The 25046-nt window shown below is 44.6% G+C and overlaps 1 protein-coding gene across 1 annotated transcript in view; it reads right to left on the reverse strand.

Annotated features, from left to right (window-relative positions):
* The window catches only part of SDK1 (sidekick cell adhesion molecule 1), a 432311-nt gene that overhangs the window by 20840 nt on the left and 386425 nt on the right, over window positions 1-25046 (reverse strand). The window contains exons 37-41 of the mRNA XM_026083057.1: window positions 12485-12600; window positions 10872-11058; window positions 9775-9912; window positions 6155-6316; window positions 4822-4947 (exon numbers count right to left, since the gene is read on the reverse strand). Of these exons, the coding sequence (XP_025938842.1) occupies window positions 4822-4947; window positions 6155-6316; window positions 9775-9912; window positions 10872-11058; window positions 12485-12600 (729 nt within the window). The remainder of the gene's footprint in view (window positions 1-4821; window positions 4948-6154; window positions 6317-9774; window positions 9913-10871; window positions 11059-12484; window positions 12601-25046) is intronic.

Raw genomic sequence — 25046 nt, forward strand, 5'->3', positions numbered from 1 at the left:
CCGCGCGCAGGTGCTGCCGCTTCAGCATCTGCCCCTTCCTTCATTTCCCGCTGCCTTTCCCTGGGTGCTCGGCCTCCAAAAGGATCCCTGAACGGCCGGTGCAAAAGGGAGAGCTCCCCAGAAACCAGCAATTTGTCTTTGCTTCCCGGTTTTATGAAGACTTCGCCGCACCCGGCCCCAGCCTCGCTGCCTGCTGACATGAGATTCGAGCTTTGTCTTCCAGCCTTGACGCGGGAGCCGCCCGCGTGCGCATGGACAGACGGCCTGAACGATGGGGAAGGCAGAAGCGCCTCAGACCCACCGCGATGCCAAGCCGGTCCGCACGCCCAGCCGCCCCGCCGAGGCGGAGAGCGGCGCCGCGGGCTTCCTCTGGCCACGGCACCCGCGCGTGAGCCTCGTTTCACAGGCAATTAGTCGGGGTCGGCATGCTGACCGAAGCTGCCAGTCAGGAACGAAGGCTCCGGGATCCGGCAACGCTGGCCGCTGACAAACGCCTGCCGTGCTGTGGCTGGCGGGACGGAAAGCTGTCAGCTATGTGTTTCTTAAACCCTCGTCCTCCTCTCGTGGAGAAAGAGGAGGGCTGTGCCGTAAAACCTCCTCCCCATCCCACATTAGGAGGTTTACGAGGGGAAAGGCAGCGGAGAACTAAGGGCCGGCTGAATGCAAGTAGCGTTCCCGCTCCGAAGGACAACGCTAACGTGGGGAGGTGCTCGTCAGAAGGTCTGGATCCCCATGCAAGCGCCCGAGAGGACGAAAATGGGAAGTGAAGGCTGCCAAACTGTCAGCCCCTGCACGCCGTTCGCGTGCGGAAGCGAACCCAAGGCCCCGTGGCAGATGCCGGCAATGCAGCTGCACCCTTCACTTTGAATTTACTGACTGCTGCTGGTGTGAGTCCACTGCAGACACTGCGCTCCCTCTTTTGTTTAAAAATAAACAGAAAAGGAAAAAAAAACATAAAAAAGTTACTCAAGAGACCAGAAAGGAAACTAAAGTGAGATCTGCCTTTGGGGGTGTGCGAAGTGAAAAACCTCAGCATTCATGGGAAGGAAAATCTCTGCTCCAAGCAGAAGGGCTCTTCCCCAAAAACTCTGCTGCCCTCATGGAATGGATTATTTGGAGGAACCAAAGAAAGCATTTGCCTGACTTGTCTATGTCCCAAGTTCATGATTTCTGGCTGATCCGAGATTTAAATGGCCTGTTTGTGTCAGCCAGAGTGTTAGAAATATTATTATTGGAAACATATTAAGATGCAATTCTCTCCCACTGGGCTTAAGACATGCCCTACTTGGGAAAAGCCAACAAGCAAAACCCAAAATGCAGGCTGGGGGGAGAGAAAGCCGAAGAGGAAATCTCTGTCATCTTGTCCTGGGCAGAAGGCTCCTCCTGAGGTGAAACTCTAAAAGCCCTTAAAGCACAGCACAGAAAGAGCAACCCTTGGACACCGCATGGAGTTGGGAGACGAGGGACAAGAGGACTCTTCTCTGCTCCTTCCGGCAGCGCTAGAGCCTTGCCATCACCATGCCATTCTTGTCCTTTCCTCTGCACGTAGAAACAGAGGACACCACCTAATACCCATTTCTCAGCCAGGCCAGCTGCTGTCTAGGGAGTGCTCGCTATGGCAGTGGCAGAGGCTGCCTAATTGCATTTCTTCTAAAGCACAAGGAGCTGAATTGGAATCCATTTCTCTAGAGATGGAGGAGCCGAAGGAAAGGAGAGAACTCTTCTGTTTCTGTAACGCTTTCCTCTAGCACAGATTACTCTGAAAAAAACATTGGTGTGCCTGTTCCACGCCTGTGTTGGAGTATATTCAAAATGCACAGGAGGTACCCAGTCTGGTCACCCTCCACAAATCCTGGAGAGAAACAGGGAGATCAGAGGAGCAATCTCAGCTGCCTGCTGCCACCACCCCTCAACCCAGCAGGGCAGAAGGAACCCTGGGAGACAAAGCAGAGCAATGAAAAATTCAAAGGGAAGTGACAAAAGGGGGGAAGGTTTGCCATTTAGGACAGAAAGCCACCCTCTTGCTCTGACAGAGGAATCCTGGCAGGGAGCTACGGCAGGAAAAAAGAGATGATACAGCATTTAACGTCTGGGGTAATGAGGCCTATAATAGATGACACTTGAGATGTGAAATACTAAGGTAGTGGTATTGCATTTAAATAATGGCAACAAGCTGAAGCTTTTCATCTGTCTATTCAATGCCCCCCCCCCCTTTTTTTTTTTTAATCTCAGAAGGATGAATATCTTCTCCTTCCTTGATTTTATGTGAAGGGCACAAGTCAACTGCCCTTCTCTTGGACAGCAACCACTTAAAAATAAAGGTTGCTCCAATCCTTGCTCTACTACCCGTATAAATCACTGTACAGGAGCAAATTCTTAGAATTACATTAAAACAGAAGCTGCTCTTAATGACCAACCCTGGCAGGAGGAATTAGTTGCCTGCTTTTGTTCAGCTCGAAATTCAGATTTCAAACTCCGCTGTGCAGAGACAAGGAAGAAAAGCAGTAYTGAAATGAAGCTGAAGCTTGCATGAGATAAGCAAACGTTCCAATTAGTCCGTCTCCTCTGTTGGATCACATTTCACGCTTTCTACAGCTGCAGCCACAACTAAGGAGGAGAATCCAGCATACAAATGGCTAGTTCATTTACTACAGCAGCATGAATAGGATTAAAATAATCTGAAGAGGAATTAAATGCCTCAACAGTCAGGTTGCAAGAGCAGGAGAAAAAGACCTCTTCTGTGTGTGTTTCCAGGATCAGTGGAGTGGGGCCAGGAGGAATGACCCAAGGTTAATGCAGCTCAGACTGGCCTTGGAAGGACTGTTTTCTTCCTGCTCAGAAAGACTGGGCCACAAATCCTACAGCGTATCCTTAGGCATGAACTGTAAAATGTTCATTCGCATCCAAAGATGAGACAAGCCCCAAAACACCTGATAAATTTGTGATACTGCCACTCACATGGCAGGGTTGTCTTTTGCATGAGAACATTTCTTTAGAAGTTTTATGGTTTGTTTCACACTGATAGGGGAATAGATTAGAGTTTGGTTTTTTTTCTGGTCTAAAGCAAGACGTGAATGACAGTAGGCTCAGTGAGGTTTCTTACAGAAATGTGCAAGTTAATGGAGCTCCTGAATTGTAAATTGGGATTTTTTTCACAGAGCACTTAGAATTTTTCAGCTTGCAGACAATCTGTACATGGGGTCAGGTTTCTCTCTAAAATACTCTTCCTCAAAAAACCCTGGGTTTGGGGGCAAATATAAGCTGGCTGGCAAAAGTCAGTGAATGGTTTTGGTTTAAGTTGCTATCTGAACAATACTCCTCAAATAAAATAAAACAGGGTATTTTACACCCGTGAACAAATAAGGGAAGGAATCAGCAAGCTGACATAAGGGAAATGGAAGCACTGGGTGTCATTCCCTAATTAAGAAAATTCAATCACTCTGGAAAACTCCAGTGCTTTGAGAATGTACACATTTTCCTTCATTTTGCTTTGAAAACAATTGTCACATTAAATGACAGAAATCAGAAAGAGAGAATCACAGCAGAGCCCCACTACAGAGCAAATTCTACCAAAGGTACGAGCGGAAATATGCATCTTTAGTGATGATCACAGAACCGCAGCCTATGATTTTGTTACTGGTCTGGTTAAARTTAATTAAAATCATTGGATATAACTACCACCCTACATTCAAGATACATATAAGAAAAAGGTATGATCCTTTATATAACCAAGCAGATAAACATTCATCTAATCAATACACAATCAAGCAATGTGTAACCACCTAGAAGTAAAAAGGAAAAGAACAACCAGCCAACATGGATTTGTCAAATATAAATCATGTCTAATTTCCTTCTGCGACAAGGTAACAGACCTTGTYGACTGGGGAGAAAGAGCAGACGTCATCTATCCTGACTTCAGCATGGCTTTTGACACCATGACATTCAAACATGGCCTACATGAAACAAGTATCTTGTAGATGCATCACTGGCTGGAAAACTGTACTCAGAGAATAGTTATCAATGTTCACTGTCAGAGTGGAGGGAATTAATCAAATGAGCTCCCACAGGGGTCTGGCAGTATTCACCATTTTTGTTAATGACTTGGATACCAGAGGGTGTGCACTTATTGAATTTGCAAAGTGATACCAAGCTGGAAGAAGCTGCAAAACAGGCTGGAACATAGCTGTTCTGTGATCCAGCCAACCTGGGAAAATATTCTGGAAAAAGTACATAGCAATTCAGTAAGGAGGAATGCAAATCCCCCAAAAGAAAGGAGTTCGGGGAAAGCACCAAGGAAAACTCACTGGTGATGAGGAGCCTCCTTTCACCCATCTCACGTCCACCCTGCCGAACTGGGGAAAGCTATGCTCACGCGCTGCTAAAAGTCCCGGTCCTGCTAATAACATCGATTAGCTGCTGCGTTCTGCTGCGCAGGGGAATAGATTTCAGTGTGTGGTCCTCAAAATACAGTTTGCAAGTACTTAAGGGTCCTTGTGCCTGAAAGATGCTGTAAGCATTTAARCGATTTTTAATTTTTAATTATATTAGTTTATCAGTTGGATGATTTACCAATCATGTAGCACAGTGAAACCCAAAGCACTCAGTGTAATTTTCTGTAACTGTTCCTAAACAGGAGACAATCTGACACACCACAAAATAAACCAGGGAAGGCTGAACACTAGATGGTGACAGCTTTCCCTCACAAAATCCTATTACCTTACTGGGATGACCAACAACCTCTTCCACTGCAGGACGGGTTTCAGTTTGGACTGAAGGAAGAGAACTCCTAACACCATGTGCTCCATGTTTCCCATGGCTTACCTGAGGGCCGTGCCTCTATAATGTATCCGGTTGTGGGTTTTTCTCCTGAATCTCCCTCAGTCCACTGCAGTGTCAGTCCAGAAGCAGATTTTGTCACCAGAATTTCCTGAGGGGAGCCAGGAGACCCTGAAGGATGAAATGAGAATAGCAAACAGCGGTGATATCAGAGACCTACTGCAGTATTCCTTCTTAGGTCTACTGACAGAAGAAAAAATCCAGAAGTATTGGTCAACATACACACATTACAAACCAGCCCATTAGGCTGCTGGCCTAAGTTTTACACTGATTCTAGTATCACCAATTAAATAGCTAATGTTGGGTTTTACCGGTGCCTCTGTAAAGAAGGAAAGAGAAAAAACACTGTCATTTTAGCAATTTACATATCTGCAAYGTCTGCACATTGCCACTGTTATTTCTGCTTCAGAGGTGGAACCAGCCTCTGAGTTTCAGAGAGAAGTTCTTTGCTGTAGCTGCCTGTACATTCACTTGGGAACACGCCACTGTCATGTTAAAGAGGATTCATGGTTTCTACTGTCTATGACTGGATGTGATCCATTGCACTACTATCCCAGATACTGGCTAAAGAGGACACTGGGATAAAATCAAAGYCTGCTGGCATCCAGAAGGGCATAATTGCCAGATGTGGCCCACTGCCTTTGATGGAGGGAACAACTATTTCCTTGAGCTGGAAAGGAAGCAAAAATCAGAACTGTGAGCACTGCATGAATGATTTATGGTCTACTGGGCAGTCTAATATTATTGGAGGTCCTTTACCTTTTCAGATTATCTATTTATCGGAATCACTACTACTACTACTAAAAACCCTACTGCTTTGGTATACACATTGAACCAAGGGGGAATTCTGAAGTTCAGCTTGCTGCTCCTCTCAGCATATGAAGAAATTTGCAGACATATCCCTGTGCATGAACCACAGTGTCAGGAGGGTGTAATTCTAAATTCTTACTCATTTTAAATCCAGGAACCTCCACTGGTTTAGACAGTTTTTCCAGTTCAACTTCAAAGCATACCAGCACAATCAGAACCATGGACCATGCTGTCAGGCTGAACTGAATTCCCCGGCTAGCCAGTTTGTGTTATAATTTATTAACACTGCTTTGTTTATTCACATCAGCCTTTTAGCCTTCAGAAGAAAAGGAAACATCTTTTTCACGGGCAGTTGTGAAACCCACTGAATCACGCCCTGAGCTCCCATGATAAAACWTCTCCTTGGCTTGGAACTACATGTTAAGCACAGAGTGCACTATTTCCTGCTGTTGGTCTGTGTTTATACAACTGGGTCTAGCTTGYTACATGCTTTTATGGTTCCACTTACCTTCTGCTGGCCCAGCTGTGACATTGGCTTGCAGTTCAGGTCCGTAGGCAATGGTTCTGGCTTGCACTCGGAATAAATAGGTCATGCCCTTGGTGAGATCTCGGACCTTCAACCAGCGTTGCCAATTTCCTTTTATGTCCACGGTCACCACCTTACTCACCCCTGGAATAGCCACGTAGATGCAAAATAAGAAAAGGTTGCAATGCAAAAAAGAAATCGAGTGGAGYTTATCACAACTAGAAAGTAAGTAAAATTATCTAACAGTTTGCTAAGAAAGTATTTCTTACAATTAGCAGGAGTTTAAGTAGTGATAATAGCCAATTTTCAGCACTGATAAGTATAATTAGAGTTTAAGCTTGATAAGTGGGTACTGACAAGAAAAAAACCTTATAACACAACTGGGAAATTACCAAGAGACTACACGCAACTTCACTAATTACTCTACGAAGAAAGCAGGAGGTAAACGAAGAGGACTGCATGCTGCAGATTGCTTCCTAAGCAAGAATTTCTCTGCTGCTTCTTTGCCAAGCAACCTGCAATGCTGCTCAGGGAAAAAATAAGGGCCAACTTCTTCCCTTTTATCCTGTCCTGTCATTTCCACCAATGCCAAGTGAATGCAGAACAAAGGACATATCTCCCGCGTATAACGTATGGGTGTAAATGCCATTGCAAAGAGGGATGCAATCAAAGCATTATTGACTTGGACAAGGCCAACATGATCACTCTTTTTTGTGTTTCACTCTTTTCAGCTTGGTGGAACTTCAGGGTGTGCTTAATGCCCACACTGCAGATGCTGGTGCAGCGAAGGAAGCCTTAAGGCTGTCCTCCAAGGAGCCCCTGCAAGCCATACCACCCCGGAACAACCTGGGCAGAACTATCTCAAAGTAATGTGCCCCCATAAGCCATGCAGAGCCTCCAGCCTTCTGCACTTGTGTAAATTGTCCTGGATCCTCTCTAGACCTTGGAGTATGACAAAGACAGTGCAAAAGTGATCTAAAAACACATCAGTGACCACTGAACTCATCTTATCCTATAAACACATACATATGCTTACTATTTTACTAATGATTCCTTGGGTTCAGACACGGAGAATCTGAGGTTTGAACTTCATTCTCGCTCTTTAAGAATTTTTCTTACATAGAAGAATTAAAATCAATGCTGTTTCCTTCATCAGTGTTTATAGCCAGTTTCACATTTAGGTTCTCAATGCTTCTAATGTTGATGTTGCACAAAGTGCAGGGTGGCAATGACTACTTTGAAAAAAACTATAGYTTTCATTGAAATTTTCTAAAAGTAACCTAATGAGAAGAATTTGATATAGAAACTATTTTACAGAACTAAAAGCTTGAATTGAAAGAGTCCTTTTAGTATTTTCTGGTTCTGTAGTATATAACACATTTCAAAACAAGAAGATAAGAAGTGGGAAAATGATTTTCCCACTAGAGAAGGGTGTTTGCTAGTTTGTCTCTCCAGAAAATGCAGAAGGAAGAAGTTTTCCAATCTGGATGCTTACTTTATGCAAATCAAGTTGCTTCTTTCAGTTTTTATCAGTTAAATAAAGAATAATGTCCAAATGATTTCTGTYCAAAGTTTTCTTCTGGTTACAATTTATAATTCAGAGAATCTTTCCCCAGTTAACAAGGAAGCAGTACAAGCGCTCTCTCCTTCCCTAGGAGGGATTTCTCATTTCTCAGAGACAAATCAAGAAGCATTCGTCATTTCAAAGTAATGTTCCAAAAAAAAAAAGGGGGGGAACTGTTAAAAAAGGCTCCAGGGCAATTTTGTTGTCTATAATGGTCTAAAACATAACACTGTAAAGCTTAAACAATAAAAGGTCAAACAGGGAAAAGACGCTGCTAGAAAACAAATTACTGTTAGAAAGTTTTGCAAAACAAGCAGGTTTGAAAAGGTGGTTCATGAGTGGGAGACCAGGAGCTGTCACAACAGTGAGGGGGCACAGCCCAAAATCACAAATGGGTAGAAAGTCAAAAGATGCAGGAAAAAGGCTCCAGTGGATCTGGTCCATGAGTGCRGCAGCTCTGCACTGGAGGAACGTGAGATCTGGGGTTGGAAGGACCCTCCTGGATCTCAGGCTTGGGCGCCAGCCGAGCTCGGCGTGCCTCACTGTCTGGTTGCATGCTCCATCTTAAAATGAGTTTGGTTTTACCCTGCTCTCTAAATAAATGAGCATGGCTTTTCTATCTAAGAAAAATGACAACTTCTAGGAAGGGATTGCTTACCACAGAGGGAGAATAAATATTTTTGAGGAGAGAAAAATGTTGGCACAGGAGCAAATGGGTAGAAACTGGAGAATAAATTTAGGCAAAATTTTAGAATCTGAGGAAAAGCCCTCCATAACCTCCCTCCTCAGATAAGAAATCTTCTACAGGGGAAGGAAAAACAGAGAGAAACAAGATACAGCACAGGTGGGGAAGAGAAGAGAAGAATGATTGCGAGGATGATGTCATATTCTCACAGAGAAAATATGATTTAACACTTCCATATTTCCAGGGACAAAATGGATTCTTTAGCATTTTGTAGGAATATAAGGCAGGGAATGTCCAAAGAGCCTGAACATCCTACATACCCTCTCCACATTTCCCAGTCAGAATTACAGATGCTTTCTGCATTAGCTCTCTGTGCTCAGATCTGCCAGCAGTAATGGTTGAAAGTGCTTTTATTGTCCTGTTTTCATCCCTGAGTATAATTTTCTCAGCGCACAAGACATGGATATTCAGACTATATAGAATACCTTTATTTCTTACAGAAGAAACAAATACTAGTGATCGATATCCTTATTTCTTTGGAAAAGAGTTTAAAATGGATTGGCAATGGCTGAAATTACTATCCCTGCTGTCACCCTGCCAAAGTTGGACATTCTATTGAACTATTGGCTATCTACCAGGAATATACAAATATTAATAAGACCATCCCAGAACGTTGTAATGTTTTCTAATTCACCTTTGGAATGAATTTACATTTGTTTCCAGAGAAATTGCCAATTCCTTTTCTGTTGCTGTTCTGGCAAATTAATAATGCGTTCATGGCCATCGTATTGYTGTGGAGAGAGTTTAAATCTAGCACTGGGTAAAAAATGCTGCTTGAAAACTCAGTATAAACAAACTCTAGCATTGTTATTCTCCCCTGTCAAAAGTAGCAGTGGTACCAGTGATGACCAGCACATATGATGCCTGGGCAATCTTTGCGATAACAAAAGTGACACATGATGTAATAAGCAACACAAACAAGTCTGACGACTATTCTGGGACGGAGCCCACTCAGCAATTTTAAAACMCAACGCAGGGAGACAATCAAGCACTCACAGGCTGAGTTTGCTCTTCCCTGATAGCAGGTAACAATGGCAGTATAATGACTTTTCAAACCATACAGGAATATAGCTTTTGCAAGAAAATGAGAGAGGACAGACAAAAGCTATATTCCATGATATTATAGTTTACTTAACAGTTTGGCAAAACTGAAATTGTTTTACTTACCCTCTGCCACCTGGATCCTCTTGGAAAATGGCAGAGAGCAAGTAAAAAATTGGGCAGAGATAAAAGATATGACAGTGCTTTTCTATCATTCCCCCATGAATATGTATGATCTTAAGCCTTTCTTACCCTGGACTGGAGCCAAAGGCTCATAGACTACTCGATAACCCTGCAGGACTCCATTTGCTGCTGTCGGCTCGCCCCAAGACACATTGAGCGTTGTGCAAGTGATTTCGGAGAACGTCAAGAAGCTGGGAGCACTGGGTGCTGAAAGGATTACAAATATTTTTGAATTGCAGTAGGAATAGTCAATCTGATATACATATAAATTATAAAACATCGGGTTTTGCCCAGCATAAGTCTAAAGGAAACAAGCTGAGACAGAGATTTATCAGTTGTATCAAAACTTCTTGTAATCAATCAGAAATACAGTTTGTCCTAAGAAAAGCAGCCACTCAACTGCAAAACTAAATCCCAAAAGAATGCAAGGAGATATGACCTAGAAGGAAAAAACCCTCATAGGGACACTGATTTGGGCCTTTGTTCTCTACCTAGTTGCTGAATTTTAAAAAGCTTGCAGGAGTTTGATACATTTGATATCCAAGGTCATCTTTGGTGGAAAAGGGCTGCAGATGATGACATCTCTCAAGATTAATCCCTTAGAAAACCAGCTAAAATGCAGGGCTCAAAGACAGAAGGGCACTAAGTAAGCCTACAGTCTAAGTGCACGTTTTCTCTTCGTACCCTGCAACGACAGCACTTCCCTTCCCTCCGTGTTGGTGTGCTTCCCCCGGGAGCAGCGTCCAACACAGAGACAGCTCATTCTGACTGTGTGGCTGCTGTGGCTTAAAAAAGGAGGAGTTATAAAAAGTACAATACTTCTCATATGACTGTTTGGGGTACTTCCAGTCACTGGAGATGAGTTCCTCCTGATWTTCAGATGTGATGGTAGAGACCAGACCAGACCTACAGTTTCATCCTGGATCAGCTTGTGAAGAGATCCCTCATTTGCCCAGTCTGGTCTAGTTTTTACAGTATCGTTCATTTTCATCCTCAAATCCTTTCCCAAATGTTTGGCTTTTTTGATCCATTTTTTTCCTCCAAGACTATCACAACGTAACGTCCTATCTGAAAACTAACTTTAAAACCCAGTGCCTTCCCCCCATTCCATTTCCCTGAGCCACTGGACCAAACCAGYGCTTTGGAAGAAGAACACAATCTCATACCAGCCTGATGTGTCCTGCCCTGTGAGGGGCTGCTCCTTGGGCCATCCCCAGCTGCGTTGAAAGCAGAAATGCTGACCAGGTAGCGTGTGTGGCTGGTCAGGTTTTTGAGACGGACTGTTGTCTCTGGGAGAAAGAGGACCTTCACTTTCTCCGTGTCATTTTGGATGTCGCTCTCCCAGTAATAAATCTGTAAGAACAGAGAGATACTTAAGTATATCCTACACCTAGCTTACAACCTGAGTACTGTAGGCTCTAAAAGACAATCAGGAAGACAGTGCATCTTGCTCTGGATTCCTCCATTAGGTKGAATACTAACACTTTTCACCATATGCCCAAACTTTATTCTTCCTTTGGCAAATTCCCCTGAGTACAGTGACAGGATGGCTGAGTACATCATTCAAAAATAGAGCACAGATTGAAGAATATGGCCTAATGACAGTAGATATGAACTTTCAGAGTTCAGTAATGAGAGATCAGTTTTTAAATTCTCCCTAAAATGCTAGCTATCTGTCAGCACTGGCACCCTGACACGCTGTATCCATAATTCACCTCTGCATGAAYGAAACAGTTTCACCATTTGTGTTCACAGGATAGCCAAGCCAAGCCTGTTACTGCCTTCCTGAAAAGGGTAATAAAGACTTTTCCTAAGGTTCCTTGAGATACTTCTTCCCAGTCCCTTACATAATTTTAATCCTGACGCCATAAAATTAGGCTTCAGAGAAGATGATTCCAAAAGAAAACGTGGTGCCAGCTCTACTTATTGGACAGCCTGGCACTGAAAGCACTACAGCAGGCCAAAGCAAGCCAGAAAGTTGAGGGAGTGAGCCAAGGCAAGAGYCTACCTTGGCTCTACAAGCCAAGCTGTTAGAACCATCTATATACATATGAAAGGAAAAGTACATGAATTGATATATAAGGTTGCTTGTCACTGCCAAGAAAGGATGCCAGATTATTCACACTGGCTTGGCTTTTCTTCGCTTATGGACCTAAATTCATGGAGAGAGGCAGAGCCAGACACTGAACCCGAGCCAAGTTCCAGTGTTTGTAGACTTGCCCACTTCCACTCTCTGAGGGTCCATTCTCATTCTGGAGAGGCTAAACAAAATGCCTCTGCAACATGCTCATCTCCTACAAACCAAATGCAATTAATACTATGATTTAATTTTGTTAAAGTTAAGGGAATTAAACAATTCTTCTGAACTCTGACCTGGCTCTGGTTTCTAGACTGGAGAAAGTTCTGCTTTTCCTGGTGGCTTGTAACATTCGATAGATAGAAAGCTCAGTTAATTTTCTTCAATACATTTCTTGCCCCTAGATCTTCTGTGTCGGCTGCTTTTTGGAGCAGACATTGCCTGCATGAATGGAGCTCTCACCACTATCTGTATGCCCTGTTTCCCCATCCTCTCCTTCTCTGCAAATAGTAAGACATTCTCTTTTTTTCTTATTATTTTTCTCTACCTCATTCTATTTCTTTTGGTTTTGGGACACAGTGCCATTTCCTGACTGCTTTAATTTGCCTTATGCATTGAGGGTAGCTGTAGTTGTAGGGCTATCGCACAAGTAATAGCAAAGCCAAGAAAGATAAATGAAACGAGCAGAAGTAGAAGTATTGCCTTGTAGCCTTGTATGTTCCCATTTTGGCTGTCAACAGGAGGGGGGTCCCAGGTGAGCTCCAGCTGGCTTGCGGAAAGAGAGTTTACTTGGATGTTCTGCGGAGCCATTGCTGGTGCTAGAGAGAAGAAAGGACAGAAGAATTAATACTGACAARCAGAAGTAGTTCTTATCCAGGTTGCAATTTTCTGTTTGCAGAATGGCCCAGGCCAGACTCTTTTTATGTCACAAGCCAGCTAACGGAGTTAGCCCTGAAGCTATCTTTATCACAGGGAAGTCTCAGGTATAAACCTGCAGCACACGTRGATGGAGGATCAGCCAGGCCTCCAGAGCTGGCTGTGTTCTCTGTCTCACCCTGACTGAGTTAGACATTTAATAAGCTCAGCAGATTTTTGGGGGGGGGGGGAGAAAAAAAGAGAGAGAGAAAAAATTCTTCATTCTATGGTAATGTTCCAGCTTTGCCTTTGGCAGTGATGTTATGTTCTTGAACGCCCACTCTTGAAAGCACCTGTGTGACCAGGAGCAATGCTGGCTGCCCCTTGCCACCGTCAGCCTGGTCTTTCTACTCGGTTGCAAGGCTTTGCGATGGCCTCTTTGCACCACTGTTTGCACAGCTCCAACAATTAGGGCCAAAATACCGTTTAAAATTACCTCCAGAACAGGTCAGGTACAAATGAATTCAACTAATATTTCATGTAGAACCGAAGGACTTTTAGTTTGACATTTGCTAGCTCTCATTTCATTATACCTTCAGGTACACATACTGGACCTTCTCGGCTCATGATGGCATTTCTTCTTCCTTGCATTGCACTGTACTAGAAAACTCATCTTTCTCTTCCTTCGAGTGCACCTGGGTCACACCATCTTTCCCTTTTGTCATGATCCAACTTGGTGCAGGTGCATTTTCCTCCCCAGTGGCTAGCAAGGACGCCTGGTTTCCAGCCCTGCTGTCTCTGCCTCCGGCAGATCTTAACAAAAYGGCACACGTGCTGTCTGCGGAAGGGCTGCTGAAGCATGTCCTGCTCAAACTCCAGAAGTAGAGAAGGAAAGGCGAGGCAAAGGGCACGCTTCTCCTTTCCCCTAGTTCACGGTGCCGCAGCCTTTGCTCAAAATACCTGAGAAAGCTGCCTCTTTTCTCTGTGCCCACTTACGGGCCATAAATAGAAGTGATAAAACATCCACTACTTGAGTAAGATAGCCCCGGTTATCTGTCCCTCTGGAGAGTTCTTTCTTTAGCGAGAATGACCTTCATAAGTCACACTTTTCCACCAATACTCTCTCCCCCCAGAGTTATAAAATAAAATAGTAATTAACACCCACTCAGCCTGACACCAACTATTTATTTTGTTCTAACTGTGTGGTTTCCATATTATCACTGCCCACCCTGCCGTTAATGGAAATGTTAATAACCAGCGCCAGGTTGTTGTGACAGATGCTTGGGCTCATTATCAGAAATTCTTATTTACCGCTCCATTAAACGACAGAATCGCACAAAAAAACAATTCAATCAAAACTAACTGGAGGAATTTTAACAGCCACATTAATAATCCAAAACATAAATAAAGTTAATGTCTTTTGCATGTTTGCCATCGGCAACTCTATTGCAAAATTATTGTTCTACAATTAAAATGTGAAAGGCACAATTGAAAATAGCCATTATCCTAGTGCTCGGTTAAAACTATTTGTTTATTATATTTTTCGTTTCCTCTTGGATTGAACCGAATGGGCAAATGCTCGAGGTGCCAGTGACCCGCAGCAGAGCACAGCTAGGCTTGTTCGCGGGGGCGCACGTGTCTCACCGCTGCCCCAGCTCCTCCGGGGCTCCTCCGAGTCTTGTGGGCGAATGAAGGCAGCAGCCAGCTGCCTGCATTCGGGGCAATGCAGTGCTGTTCTGTGAAGGGCCGAAAATCTCAGGATTTCAAGACTTTTCSAGCACACATCGGAGTGTGAGGCCAAACTGTTCACACAATGCACACCTGAAAATACAGCTCGGCGGTTTGCAGATGACGACGTGCTTGGGGAAACGGGAATATGTACAATCAGGGAACAAAATGGATCACTTTAGCAATATGTTTTCTTCCTAGGCAGTGACAYGACTCTCTGCCCTGAGCTGACAGCTTCGGAGTACGCTCAATACCCAGGTCTGAAGTGCCGTCTACAACAGTGTTTTACTTTGGACTCCRTGTGTCAGGCTAGAAAAATGCTTCAGAGTTGCGACCGTGGGGAAGAGCCGGCGGTGCAGCCCGTCACTGCACTCGCCACCCCTTCCGCGACCCCTTCTGCAGCACGTCTAAGGCACGCAAAGGTTAAAAACTGCCGGCCATCRCTCTCCGCTGACACCCTTGCTGCTGGAGCTGCACTTGTGCTGGCACAGGGGTGGCAAATTTGACAGGAGAAAACAAAAAAAGGACCGTGTGGAAAAAGCCATTTCTCTTTACTACTCCAGAGCTTTGAGGACAGGCAAGCGGTGTTTGGTTTTGTGCCCTGCGAGTCTGTCCTGCTCAGCTTTCAAAGGCTGCTGTGTCCCTCCCCTGATAAGCACAGATTTCGTGTTGACAGCAAGGGACAGCAGAAAGGCGCTGCTTACGCTTGATGCTGCTCTGTGCAGACAGCACATTACATTAAGGRTGAAATGAAATACTTCAAAAGACGGAAATATATCCCTGCAGACTCTACCTGTTTGAAACCTCAAACCATTCACCGAATGCATGGGCAGCCTGTACCAACAAAAGCAAATACACTTTAAAGGTGAATTCAAAAGCCTTTTGCCTTCTAGAAATGCAGTTCAAGCTTTCTGAGCTCTGAATTTTTTCATGGCTGTTGATATCACTAATACATAAGAAGCAGGGTTAAAGCTGCATACCTYACACTGCTGTAGGTGTTAGTGACATTATCAACTACAGCAGGAGTGACACAGACCCCGGGGGTTCAAACTCAACACTTGGCAGGTAGAAAGCATTTCACTCTCCCTGAAAAAGTGTGCATATTCATCATGTCCAAGTCTGTCCACGTATCCTGCATTGGCATCTCATGCAGATATTTGCAAACATTTCTTTTCTTATCAGATTTCAATTCACCTTTAAGGCTGTCTCCTTGAAATTCTCTCTCTGCCAAAAAATACGGAGAAAAGCCTGAGCAGACTGTACATTACAGTACAGTCTGTAGTAGAAAATAGTAACACTGAACTGGGAGGATGTTGGCAGGATTGTGCAAAGACAACAAATCTAATGGAAACACAACAAGAAGGAGAGTCAACATGTGCTCATGAATAAAGTTACACACCTAAATCCACATTTAAACATATCGCTGCCCTGATTTTTCAGTCACGCTGAACAGCCTCTGCTCACGCTGCAGCCAATCTGAGCTTGCAAAAGCCTATAACCTTTAGAAGAGAAGGTGCTTAAAATCCCTAGAAGCCAGCCTGCACCAGAGCTCCTTGTACTGCAGAAGGTTCACCTTAGTTTTTCCTGCTGCTTGCCTGGGATACTTGCTCTCTGGGCTGTGTGGCACTGACAACTTTTCATCAGGGTGGAGGTACCGTTGTGCTTCCATTCCTTTTCTTAGTGACAGTTGCTACGATGCTCTGTAGCACAGGTAGGCTACAAATCCTTGTGATTCATCGTCTAAACTTAATAAACGTTTTTATGAAATATTCCCTTCTGCTGTTACGTCTGCTCAAATTTCTGAGTAGCCAAGGAGCTCTCCTCTACTGCTTTTCCCAGTATTATGTCAGGAAATTTAGAGACAAGTCAGGGGCAAGATGCCTGATACTCAAGCTATTTAAACAAACACGCAGCCAAAAATGAGGAGAAAGCTGCAGTGGACGAGACTGAAGATTTTCTATGCATCAGCTTGATCCCACAGTTTCAAACAATCCAAGCAGATTTCTGTTTTGTAAAGACATCTGATCCTTTTCTCTCTAGCAAGCATTTTCCCCCCAGTTCACCAAAGCACGGTTTTGTGAACATGCCTGCTTTTATTCCCTAGTAATCAATATATTTGCATTTTGGTGTTAGCACCTAGAGGCCAGAATCTCATTGCACAACGTATTGCATAAACACAGAACAAAGAGACGGCTCCAGGCCTAAAAAGCCTCTAATCTGTATGGCTACACATCACAACGGAGAGGTGGCTGCAGCATGTCCCAGCGTATCAGCAGTAATCTTATCTACCTAGTCACTAACAACAAAAGAGAAGACACAGCAATACCCCATTTAGCTTGTGCTAACAGTTAAAGCCTGCATACACAGCTCCTCAAAAGTTTACACGCTGGCTCACACAGTCGTGGAAAAACAGAGCTGGAAAAGATTTTGGGAGGGGTCAAACAAGCCATCCTCCTGCATCACCCCAGGACCAGCTCTGCTGGGCAGATCTTTGTGTACTCTTGATCACGGACCTCTTTCCAGAACCCCCCCGTCATCCCCACACAAACTCTGCCAGTGTAACCCTATCTTCACTCTTAAAATTTAATCTTAGGTTATGTTTTTTCTTAATGCATTTTCTTTTCTGCATTTAAGCTCTGTGCCTACAGTGGACATGGAGAACTGACTGCTCCCTCTCACTTTGCAGCGGCTGCCCTCAGGTTATGGCATAGATAAGCAATAGTTAAGTGGATCATAAAAACCAACCACAACAAAACAGGGAGAAGGTCACAAGATGAAACGGCAAGACTACACTGATTAGCAGGGTGGGCAAAACAAAAACAAGAGGTTTTCTTGCAATATCGGCTCAGAGAACAAATGCAAGGATGGTATCTTCCAAGAATAAACAAAGAGGTCTTTCTGCAGATGTTTACAGTCACTCCTTCCATGAAGGAAAAACTGCACAAGAGAAAAATGTTCCGTGTTTATTGGCCATGTCCTTACAGTGCCTGTGAAAAGGAGGTAGGAGGAACCAACTCCATGCAGCAATACCTCTGGATGCCATCAGGAATGCTGTGTGAACTATGCTGATTAATTCAATAACAATTAGTTAATTGTGCTTCAAAAACAGCTACTGTGAAGCAGCCTTCCGCTGTGACAAAGCGGTACAGGCTATATTTAGAATGCAAAAGATGTTTCCCACCAACTTCTAGCTGTTTTAAGCTAGGCTACATTTTGTGATGAAAGTTCTTATTTATTTATTTATTTTTTAATACTGCACCTTCCAGTATCACTTAAATCTACTTTAGATGCAACAAGACAGGCAGAACCACCCACAGAGGATGCATATTGACATCCTTAACCCTGCCAACACAATTCCAGTTGCTAACATTTGACCTGACTAGTGCTCTTACCCTCTTACTGAGGCATCACAATTTGGCACCAAAAACTAGCGCTCTGCCAGTTGYTAACTTAGATGGGACAGGTTTGTGGTCACCCTGAAACCTGAAGTGAGTCTCAGAAAATGAGCAATCTGCTCTCCTCCATCTTTTAGAAGCCCCACCTCCTACTAGGGGAGCTAAAAGAGGTGCAAAAAGACAGGTTTTAGTGGGGAATTACCGTTCTTCAGGGGAGAAATCCATGTGTTGATTTACATGATAGCATAGATCAGGGTAAGAGAACTTGGAACATTCCCTAGCCTACAAGAGACCAATAGACGATGATACAAAAACATCTTGAACAATATCTCTCTTACCCTCGTGAACACTGAGAAAGGGGGAGCACAGTGCAAGCAAAGCAAAAATGGAAAGACAGACAGAACCACCTTGCTGGAAAAAGCAGAAACGAGCAGGAGAAAGAGAATGGACTATCAGGATGGGGCACACCTGCCCGTGCTTCACTTTGTGTCCTATTATCCAGACAGACAAACACAGCTCCCTCCCTCAATACGGCACTTAGTCTAGCAGGTGTGGGAAAGTATTTTTGCCGCATCCTGGTTTTAAGGGTATTAAAGACATGAGAAAGCATAAATAAAAGCAGCTGCAAACGATAGCCAAACGTAACAGCCCCAGGCTCTCTCTTTAGCGTGGGGAAGCTTCCCAACACTGCTTAGGCTTATCGATAACTCAGCGTTCTGGAGAGGTGCACAAGGGAAGAAGGGGAGTAAAGAGGGACAAATCATATTCGCCACACATATCAGAAAAATGCTGAAATGAAACAAGGACTAGAAACGGAGCATCCTTTCCATGGACCCAGACTCTAGGAGGTTAGTTGCCAAAGCCTTTTTTTCAAACCAACGAGGCAATCGTGTTCCGAAGAAACCTCCGCAGATATGACTTATTCATGAAGAAGCTTTATAAAATGGCAAGCGAGTCGAGCAGAAATAATTCGCACCCGCTCCCTCACCTTCTCTTCCAGCAATGGCGAAAACACTGTTGCTGTGATTACTAATCTTTGAATACCGGTTTCAGATTTCCCAACGAGCCATGTGCAATCCAGGATCTTCACGGGGCAGGTACGATCTGCACGAGGCAGAAGAGCCACTAGGTTTGCATTACAACGCCTACGAGCAAGGCCTGGCTACCTCACAGACTAGTACTGCAAAGCAGCGACGGCCCGCAAACAAAACCCAGGCGCTTTGCTGCTGCTGAAGCCCACAGTTCTGCCCACCTAATAAAAGCCTTAAATAGGCTACTACTGTGGATACGGAGACTATCCATCAAGCACCCAGGAAGGTCCTGCCCAAAAGAGAAGCCCTTACAGGATTGTCAGATCGCCTCTGGAAAGGGCACACAGGTGGTTAAAACAGGAAGGGGGGAAATAATAAGAGGAGCTTTTTTCTCCRTTTCTTGCGTGTCGATGAGGATGTGCTCCCACCCCGGCGGGCAGCCCATCCGCCAGCAGAGCTGCACCCATGAGCAGGAGCAGCGAGAGTCTGACGAGCATTAGGTATGCGCAAACAAACACAGGCTTAAACCCACGAGCTCAGATCCCCTCTCGCTTACATCAATGTAAATCAGGGTTGGCTCCGCTAAAGCCAGCGGAGCTAAACCAGTGTGAAAGTTGCGTAACTGAGAGCAGCGTCAGCTCTGATGAGCGCAGGATTCGCCCCCCAGGAGGTACTCAGGGTTGTTCATGTATGCAAGAGATGGCAAAGAACCGCTGAACGCCTGCTACTCCAGCCTGACTCCTCTCTCGCTTACACCAGCAGGAGTGGGAGTAGCACCATGGGGGAAAGTGCCATTCTCAATCCTCTGGAAACAGGCTATCCATTAGGCTGAGTCAAAATTATCTACTTCAGCCTGTCTCCCCGGGCGCCCTGGTTCCCACGACTCCTCCTTCTCAATTTATAGTCTTGTTCCTCTCATTATAACTTGCTAGTCCCCCACTCCAATATCATAATATCACAATGTCAGCAGTCAGAAGCACCCACTTAATGTTCACTAACAATAACAGCAGCAGCTACCAAAGCCYGCATGAGCACTGACAGTTCCTTATACTCCACTAAAGTCGAGAGACATGTATCAGATAATTAGGGTGAATCTCCTCTGGATTTGCCATATACCAGAAGTTAAAACCCATACGAAAAAAAGTCAAACTGAGCAGGTGAGATCTGCCACTGAGATAACCTTTCTCTGTGGCTTTTGAAGCAAGTCAGGTCATCCATCCCCATGAGGGATTAATTTAGGATTTACAAATTGCCAGGGTCAGGGAACCCCAGGGAGTCTACAAAGGACTGTGATCTTGTGGTCCTGGGGAGAGAGAGACAAAAATTTACATCTTCTAGATTCCAAATGAGAAATCCTTGTTTATTTTTTAATCATAGATTTCCTGAGTTCAGTTCATCACTGTGGTCCTATATCCTGATTTCATCCTGGATGTCTGGATTACTCTGGCCATAATATTTTAGAATATCGCTAATTCATACTTTCATAAAAAATGGCAACTTTTTTGCTTTCAGTCTGCAAGGGGCAACCTGAAATGCCTTCGGTTCCCTGACTGATGATGGATACAGCAAACAGATGTCAGAAAAGAAAACCAGCTGTGTTTCTCTACAGCTGGGTTCACAGCAAAGCCATACAGAGGAGGCAAAGCCACAGGAGTTGAGACCCAGATGAAAAAATTCACAACCTTTTGCTCTTGTATGCCAGGATGAATGAATACAAGCAGAGCAGGACAATACAATCAGAAGAAACAGAAATCTGGCTGCAAATATAAGCCTTTAGTCAAAAATACTCAAACTCCAGCCTGTGTCTGCTGGAATATGAGTTATCAGCCAGGGGCTTTCTCACTTCTTCACCAGCGTAATTTATGGTCCATTTTACTTTAATAGCAATTGCTCATGTATTTTAAAGGAAGGTTAATTCCTTTCCTTTTAATGGAGTTGCTCTGCTGTTAGTTCAGTAAGGCTTTGCACACACGATCGCACCGTTCGTCCCTCCGCCCTCTGTGTCCTGCGCACGGATGTCCCTGCACTTAGCTCTTCACAGGCCATATAACATAGCAGCAGAACCGCTAACAGCCAATTTGTCCTAGCACTCCCACTACCGCTTGCACCGGCTACACAGCAAAGACAGGAGCTTTGCTGATAAATTCGAGCGTGGACAGTATGTCTGTCTTGGGCTCGAGTTAGTGTTGAAAACCAACATTGAATTGTTGGGTTTGCAAGAAGGAAGCTCATCGTCTGGGCAAGCATTGCATGGCAATCGCAGCTCAACACCACCTGCGCTAACAGTAACAGCCAAAGTGATAAGCAAGTTGAGTTGATCAGAAACTGATTATATTTTTGCATGGACAAAAACATCTTTCCTATGCTGAGACGTGATAAAAAGAGGCAATTAAACCAGAGCTAAACAGGAGCTGCTGCACCGTATAAAGCATTGTGCTGTACCAAAGGCTGCTTATGACCAATATTAACAACTTAATGAGCCGTTAATGAGGCACACATTCAGCTTTTACTTGTAGCATGAAAACATTGCAAATCATTTTAGGGAGCTTCTGGACTGTCAATGGAGAATTCAAGATGTCAAATAAGCCTATCAAATGTATGTCTCAATCTGGACACTATGTTCCAGTGCATTCTCTTAAAATTCCTTTTCCTATATGGTAGAATAACTTGCTTTGACAGCAATAAGACTTGCACTTAGACTTTGCCTCCTCCTGTCTTGACATTAGATTTCAGTCTCCGGAGAGCTGCAGGGATGTCTTTTTGACATGTTGACATTAAGGACACTTCTTCCACAGGCTCACGCTGGCACGGCTACATTCTGCCTTACCGTTACAACATCAACTACTGACCTAGGTTACCAAATTTGGAGGTTTAATTAGGAAACCTCTGTGCTCATCTATAAACGGATTAAGAACCTAAAGCTACCCTTAAGAAGTAGCCAATTCGAGCAGGAAAGGGAGCCAAGGTTTATGCAGAGAATTCATATCTGTAATTCCCCAGCAGTGCAGCTCCACCCGTAAAAAGCAGTGACTAATGCTCTAATGTAGGCACACTTTTGTTGTTATTTTTTACTGTCCTGTCACAGCCTTGCTGGATTAGATAATGCAGCTGAGTCCTATCTATACTGCTATTACCACCAGTGGAGCTGCATTGATGGGAACAACAAATCCAATTTGGGCTTGCTGTAGACAAGCCTCAAGTGAAAACCATGTATAGAGCGAGTCTGGATGAGCTTAAAATCCACCAAGAAATACTGATATGATCTATCCAGTGGCTGATGCTACTTTCAGAAATGGAAGGCTGTTGGGATACAGGGGTTATAATCATAACGGTTTCCAGTAATTCAAGAGAAACTGAAAAGAGGTTTCAGGAAATGTCTCTTCACTCTTCTTTTTTTACCCTCCATTTTCCTACAGTTTTCCTTCCTTGCTCTGCTCTCATCTTACTCTGCTCTTTTGGCACAGTGCTGGAGAATGTGGCTTGGATCTTGAACTCCGAGCTCAGCTGAGAACCTCTCCTTGCTTCGCGAGAAAGGCGCTGGGGGCAGGAGGAAAGGCCAGCATCGCTCCCAGAGGACAGCACTCCCAGTCAAGGGCTGGGTAAAGATAACTCACAACTGAACATGATGCTGGAACAACTCTGCAGGCCTCTTCAGCCTCAAAGGCAAGGGAAAAAGGGAAATCAGTGTTTCAAACATACCCTGCAATCCCCCCAAAAGCAGCTTTTTCCTGATGTTCAGAAGTCAACAATTAATAGGTAAATACCTCTCAAGATTTCAAAGGCTTGGTGCTTTTAGAGTGCCAAGGAAGGTCAAGCCCTTTGTTTAAAGTTTGAGCAAAAGAAACCAGTAATTTAATATCTTTATTATACTACTTTCCAACAGTTCCCATCTTCTCTTGTTTATCAAGGGAAGATACTGTCAGTAGGCTGACAGGTTTTAGACAACTGCAACGCGAAATGGCCAGGATAATCCTCCTCTTCCCTCCATCAGTGGAGTCTGGGATGGAAATGCCCAACCAGTTCTTCTAGCAGTGCCAGCAGCAATGCACTCCCTATCTGCATATGTACAGTCAGTCTCTGAGAGACATCACGCATGTGTCCCAAACAGATAGGAGAAAACAGCCACGGGGGCCACAGTAGACTGACTGAAGCTGCCAGCTCTAATGTGTCGAAATGTTGTCATGCCTCTTGTAGGCTGTTAACAAGGAGGCACAGGGGACTTCTCTCCACAGCATCTTCTCAGCTACTTTCTGGGTGGAGAAGGAAATAAAGCTTCTATGTTATAAAAGAAAAGGGCATSTGAGGTGGTGCGCTTCTCCAGAAAGCGACCTAGAAAGGGGAGATGACACCATGTAGGATGTTTTGGAGGAACACATGAAAAGAATGAGGCCTGCATAAGGAGATGAAAACAGTGAAGGACAAAACAGCTTTACACTGACAACCTTCTCTGGCATTAGCACGAGAGACCAAGAGTCAATACCTGAGCACAATAAGCAGCTAAGAAGGGACAAGAGCGCTTTGCTAGAAGCAGCTCATAAAGGGAAGCCACGTCTGGAGTCAAGTCTTTGCTTCCCTGTAAGGCTGCTACCTGCTCCTTTTTCCTTAGCGTGACTTCTCCTTCCTCACGCAGGTGTTCAGCCCCATATTTTGTTTTCTCTTTCCCAGCTCTAAACTGCTATTTTTAGTCCTGGAGCTTTCCAGGTGGATTCTACCCCTTGCGTGCAAAATGCTGGAGACATCCAGGCAGCTCTGAGTGCTCCTCCTGATGTGGCTGGCAGAGCAGAGCCTCCTACCCACCCTTCAGGTGCAGGTGAGCAGGCAACTGCTGGCAAAAGAAAAGGGTCTGGGAACTCTAGGGACACCTGTGGTGTGGCAGGCAGGAGGGCAGATGAAAATAATTGCAGAAAAGAGTGAGAACAAGGATATTTGCTTCAGCTTCTGTAAGCTTTGCACCCAGGGATAAACTCAAGTTTTTGAAGAGGGAAGAAGAGAGGAAAGAAGCAATTGTCCCTCTGTCCCAGACAGAGCTGCTGTCTAACCTAGCGTTTTGCTTTGATGAAAGTGAGACATACAGGAAACCTGCTTTTCCAAAAGATGATGTTAGCATCCAGCGCAGCATTTCAGCGCAGGACTTCTAAGAAATGGATCTCTGTCTCCCAGCTCTTTGCTCCTTCCCTTCTCTTTATAGAAGCAGCTCTGAGAGATTACTAAAAAGAACAAAATAATACCTGCCCAGCTTCACCAGTTCTTGTGAATTCTGAAGGTCACCAATGTCATCATCAGTTATAATGCCACCCATCACTCCCCTCTTCATGCAAATGGATTTATCATCTGTTTAAAGGCAAGTGTCTCTCGGTATACTTCCCCCATTCTGCTACCTCCTCTCCCCATACACACACTCTCCTCCAGCAGCAGCTGGCAGAAATTATGAATTCCATTATTTTTCATCCAGAACAGCTTTGCAGTATACGGGAGAAGCACTGGAGGCTGCAGGCTCGTTAGCACAGGATTTGTATTACCGCCTTCCATTTTATTCACCTTCGGAAATTAGGTGAAGCATGCCTGCCCCAAACCTGTGATTTCTGTTTAATTAAAATGCAGGTAGCAGAGTCTCCTGAACTCCGGAGCCAACCACACAATCACGTAACGACAGCGACCTGGTAGAATAATGCTCTTGATATAGTAGCGGCTCTAACAGAGTCCTAATTTCAGTCAAGCAGAACACCACCTCTGGCAGCAGCTGTATTTAGGACTGGGATGAATATCAGTATCCCGACTGTCCCTGAACGCTCACTGCCTTTCCAATCAAAGCCGCATTCCCTGACAGCTGAACTGTTAAATGAATTAACAAGGCGAGTAGAGGGCTTGCCGAAGGGGCTGCGACTCCCTTCTTAATTTCTGCAAGTGGCGGCTTTCAATTTTTCTGTCATTTGTCAGGAGATGCACATGGTTCGCTAATGAGCAGGGCAGAGCCGTAGCCAGATCGAAACAGGCAACATTACACGGATCTTCCAGTCTGCGGAGGAGGCAGGCGGGGGTGACAACCCTGGCTTACCCCTGCTCAGAGTGAAACGACGGAGCCGTCTCGCCGGCACAGAGCACGCCTCTACTTCGCGTGCTCCACAGAGAGTCCTGGCTCGCTCTCCCGGCACAGGGAATAATTGCTCTCCAGATCAATGGGGTTTGCGAGCATGCAGGCAGAACTCAAAGCGGAGCCTTCACCGGGCCCTTTGATCTTACGGGAGAACACCACTG

This window comes from Apteryx rowi, unplaced genomic scaffold, assembly GCF_003343035.1.
Source record: "Apteryx rowi isolate R43461 unplaced genomic scaffold, aptRow1 scaffold_6, whole genome shotgun sequence".
Lineage (NCBI taxonomy): Eukaryota > Metazoa > Chordata > Aves > Apterygiformes > Apterygidae > Apteryx > Apteryx rowi.